A 5,000-nucleotide genomic window follows, 5' to 3' on the forward strand; every position below is an offset into this window, starting at 1 on the left:
GTATTACATTACAGTTGATCACAGACAGTAAGTTTGACCCATACTGGTCACGTAAACTATTAAATTCCACTTTTCCTAACACTGCCTATTTATAGTTTTAGAACTTTCACTAATCAGGAATAGTCTGTCTCTGCCTGCTTATTGTGAGTTTAATTTGGTTGTATAAATAAATGAAAAAAAGTCTTAAATTTGGCCTACAGAAACCGGCAGATACCTTTCAGCACGTAGTTTAAATGACGGTCCAGCTACGGACGTCTTCTCATCAAGTTGTGGTTGAGGTGCGGTCAAGTGGTCTGCGAGGATGAGGCTGTTCAACGTAGCATGCTGTGCTGTCCATCATCAGCCATGTCACCCGAGGCGTCCAATCAGTGACGGCCTCACAGAGTGGGTCCCGCCCTACCTGCTCCTTGAAATATATTGCATCTGTTGTAAATTCACGAAATCATCACTGAATCCTTGAAAGTTTGTGAATTGGGGAATTTTGATTTTTTTAAATAGACGTGAATAGACGTGCTTGAAAGTGCTTGAATTTATATATTTTCTGCAAGAATAGATTTTTCTTTTTGACATAAAGTCAAGCTGAAATGGGTTTCCCATGGTATATGATTCTTATGGTGATGTATTCTGACTGAAACCGGGTAGAGAGGTGGGACATAGTGTATGGAGGAGTTTGATTTGACCGTTGGAAAGTGGGCGTCTCTGGGATTAGGGACTGAGGTTGACGTTGGCCAATCCCGGCGCTTGAGTGCTGCGTAGGGCGTGTTCTGCCCCCAAATGGAGTTGGATCCATAATAATGTGGTGATCTGTGCCTCGGGAGCAGCAGGAGAGAGCAGTCAGCACATGTCCTATCATGCATTCTACATTAAATGAAGACATTACTGTTCATTTTGTTACATACTTATTAGCCAAGTATATTCACATGTATGGGCTAGAAAAGTCTGCTCCATGTAGGCAGCCATGTTGCCTGCTCAGAATGTCCTCCTAGCCTGAAGATTGATTGACAGCTGTCATGATGATATTAGTTGAAATTGGGTTGACATTTGATAGTACTACCTGACGTCAGCACACTGTAGATATGGTTAAAAAAGTATTTTTTTCATTTCAGCTGGACTTTAATGTGTAACAGAACAGTTGAGAAGTGTTCACATTCAAGCCTCTTTCTTGTTGTCTGTGAGCTTCAGTACAGCTGCTAGTTGTCATTATAAACATCTTCAGTGTTCTAACAGTAATGAACCTTGATGCGTGTCTCAAACTATACCAGGTTGGGTCCTTGAATTTGAGGGAATTGGGCCTGGAAAGTCCTTGAAAACTCCTTGAATTAGATGTTTACGATGGTGTGGGGACCCTGGGAGAGAAGCTCCTCTGTACACGCACTGCTAAAGGTCAAGATAAAAGCATCATATCTCTTCATTGGGACCAGGCAGGTATTTTAAAGGCAACATTTCAGTGACAAATGAAATGATGATGATGCACGAGAAGACCAGGGAAGTATTGGAAAATGACATCACGCATGACATCACACGCTGGGATACAAGCCGCTGTTCAATTACTGCAGCAGCGAGCGGCCAAACGATGCATGATGTCAAATCAATGAAACAAGCGTCTGATTGTGAATTGAGAAAAATGATTCCACGATAACAGGATGATCTGATGATGCTGCATGACAAAGATGAGCTCATATTGGCTCAATATGCTCTAAATCAAACCTCGTTAGGCATCATGTGATCACTATTTAAATTGTCTATATTGTGTTCATCAATTTGCCAACCGTAATTCTTTCACAATCCAGCCCGCTTTACATTAATTACACGTTCAAATCTTGGCCGAGCAATTGTTTTCCTCTCATCACATACAATGTCCTTCCATTCACTAGGAGCCACCGCCCAGCTTAAAGAGTTTCTATGGGGTGAGCATGTCATCTGCACTTCTTCTTATATCCATTATGATTATTGGTACAGTGGAAATCAGTGTTTGAAATGACCACAAATAACCCAAAATATGTTTTATCCATCCAACCTGTTTTCAATGCTATCACATATATAGAACCCAGCATTCAGTAAAGATATGATCAGAGTTTCAATTTAAAACGTGTTCAATTACTTACACATATGGGTGGACACATGTATTTATTTTTGTCTTGGTAAAAAAAAAATGTTTTTTTTAGTCCTCACTTCTGCTACATGTCGCCACATCGGAATAACGTTACGTTTCTATTGACAGAGAACTAATTGACCATCAATACAGCAGAGAAACAGGGGTTTAGATGCTATGTTTAGAGCAGCGTAACAGACAGCCAATCAGGGGCCTGTTTGATACAGGTGATGTGTTAACTATGAATTGATTGTTCCCAGTCAGAGAGACTGGACCATGGTCAGCAGGCACAACGTCTGGCAACAGACCAGAGACCTGATATAACGAGACATCCAACTGTTTCATCTCTAAAAGTTTGTGTGACACTAATTGATCTATCTGCCAGAGACAGTGTTTGGCTCAATACACACATGTACTGTATTGATTTTGAAGATGCCACATGGTTGATTTCAGTTAGTAATTATTGTGTCAGCAGCAGAAGTCTATTAGCTCTGTTAATGACTTGAGGCATTTCAAACGGAGCACATTTGTTTCACGTGTCAGTGACAATCAGGGACGTTTGTCTGCATCTTCAATCATCAGTCAAATCATCCGTCATCTATTGCTATAAGGCCCATGTTTAAACCGCTGGGATAGTGTTGATAATGACACTAACTGAACTCTAAATCTTGTCGATAGCTTGTTAATCGTTGATCCTTGCAGAACTGTTAAATCATACACCGATCGCACCAAGTTCCTCCAATACATCTCAGTGCACACACACACACACACACACACACACACACACACACCATATCCATATAAGAGTTCTCTCATGTCCGGTCGGCCCAGTTATTTTCCAAAATGACCATATTCTACGCTATGAAATAAAAAACCAAGAAATATCCCGCTGCCTACCACTGTGCTTTTGGAGATATATCTATATTTTTTACTACAGTCCAACTTGTGTAATTTCCCAGTGGAAGTTCTTGCCTGAAGGAACTCACGGAGAAGTACGACATTAGGAGGCCGGGTGGCGGTGTTAGCTTCAAATGTGAAACCTGGGGGCCGTTTATCAAGCCGACTGTGTGGCGGCTAAAGAGCTTTGAGGCTTGGATTGCACCTGAGAAACCTGAGCGTGAAGTGCATGAGGAAAAGGACTTCCCATAGTATTGTTAGATGAATCAAAACACAGGAAATGTACAACACCTCCTCACACTAGGGGTGGGAATCACTTGATGCACCACGATACGATATTATCACGATATTTAAGTCATGATCCGATAGTATTGCGATATTGTGATATGCTAGTATTGCGATATATTGAGTACTGCAATATATTATGATTTATTACCTTTTTTCAACTACAAATGATGTCCCAAAGGTAAAAACTGTGTCAACATCTGTTTTATCTAATCAGATAAAGTTTCCAGTCTGTTCGTCTCACTTCAATCATTTTTATTGCAGTAAAATGGGATTGTCAAGCAGACAGACTGACGAACACTGTCATAAAAATAAATGTCATAAATGTTGCATGATGCACTTGACATTTTGTATAATAAAATATCACGATACTTGGCATACGATATATTGCCCACAAAATATCACGATACTATGCTGTATCGATTTTTCCCCCCACCCCTACCTCACATCCAAACCACAGAAGAAGTCGATGTCCAATGACTCCCAAAACGACAAAGATGAGCGAAAAGGTGCGTGCAGGTGATACGCCTCGCCACGTCGGTTCTTTTGAAAAACAGCTTGATTATCTTTAGGCAACCGAAACAACTTGGTTACAGTCCCTGGAAACCAAAAATAAATATGCATTTTGAGTTCATCACACCACAGGAACCTAATGTTAATAATCCACCAGCCAAATTTGAACGATGATGAACATCACAAAGTATTTACATTTAGGTTTGAAAGTCATGGAGAAACTAGGCAGAATTCTGCCCTCTCGCTCCCTCTGGGATTGTTTGGGCGTGTGTGTACGGCTGTATGCATTACAGGTTTGACAGTCAGCACTGTTATCTCCACACGTACAGTCCACACAGTGAAACCATTCAGTACTGAATCAGTAACAGCAACAATCTTCCCATATTATCCCTTTGCAGTAACATTGTATCTAATGTGTCATATATGATAACCCCAGCTTACCAGCTGTTGTTATTTGCTCCCATTGTTTACTGATAAAATTGAGTTGTCCACAATACATATATATATATATATATATATATATATATATATATATATATATATATATATATATATTTTTTTTTATAAAATCAGACTCCCGACAAGTTTCGGGTGGGTTGCCAATACAGCCAGCCCTCATCTGTTAGCTGTAATTCAATCCAAAGTCCTGTGATGTGTTAAGTGAGCCCATGAGAAGCAGACTGTTCTGTACTGTACTGTACTGTACTGTAATGTACTGTACTGTACTGTACTGTACTGTAATGTACTGTACTGTACTGTACTGTACTGTAATGTACTGTACTGTACTGTACTGTAATGTACTGTACTGTAATGTACTGTACTGTACTGTACTGTAATGTACTGTACTGTTCTGTACTGTACTGTACTGTACTGTAATGTACTGTACTGTAATGTACTGTACTGTACTGTAATGTACTGTACTGTTCTGTACTGTACTGTACTGTACTGTACTGTACTGTACTGTAATGTACTGTACTGTAATGTACTGTACTGTACTGTACTGTAATGTACTGTACTGTACTGTAATGTACTGTACTGTAATGTACTGTACTGTACTGTACTGTAATGTACTGTACTGTACTGTTCTGTACGGTCAGTGCTGAGACAGATGGTACATTATCAGGGCCGTGAATGTTTTGGCCGTGTTAACTGGGCCTACGGGCATATTAGTCCTTATTGCATTGCGATGAGCTAATTAGAAGTGAACCCCTTG

The 5,000-nt window shown here is 40.1% G+C and overlaps 1 protein-coding gene across 1 annotated transcript in view; it reads left to right on the plus strand.

The window, feature by feature from the left end:
- The window catches only part of LOC310776305 (chloride channel protein 2-like), a gene marked incomplete at both ends in the record, with an annotated part of 117,960 nt that overhangs the window by 72,308 nt on the left and 40,652 nt on the right, over positions 1–5,000 (plus strand). The window contains one exon of the mRNA XM_083636508.1: positions 1,875–1,907. Coding sequence (XP_083492634.1) covers positions 1,875–1,907 — 33 coding nt within the window. The remainder of the gene's footprint in view (positions 1–1,874; positions 1,908–5,000) is intronic.

Source organism: Poromitra crassiceps (genome assembly GCF_964638095.1).
Source record: "Poromitra crassiceps genome assembly, chromosome: 5".
Lineage (NCBI taxonomy): Eukaryota > Metazoa > Chordata > Actinopteri > Beryciformes > Melamphaidae > Poromitra > Poromitra crassiceps.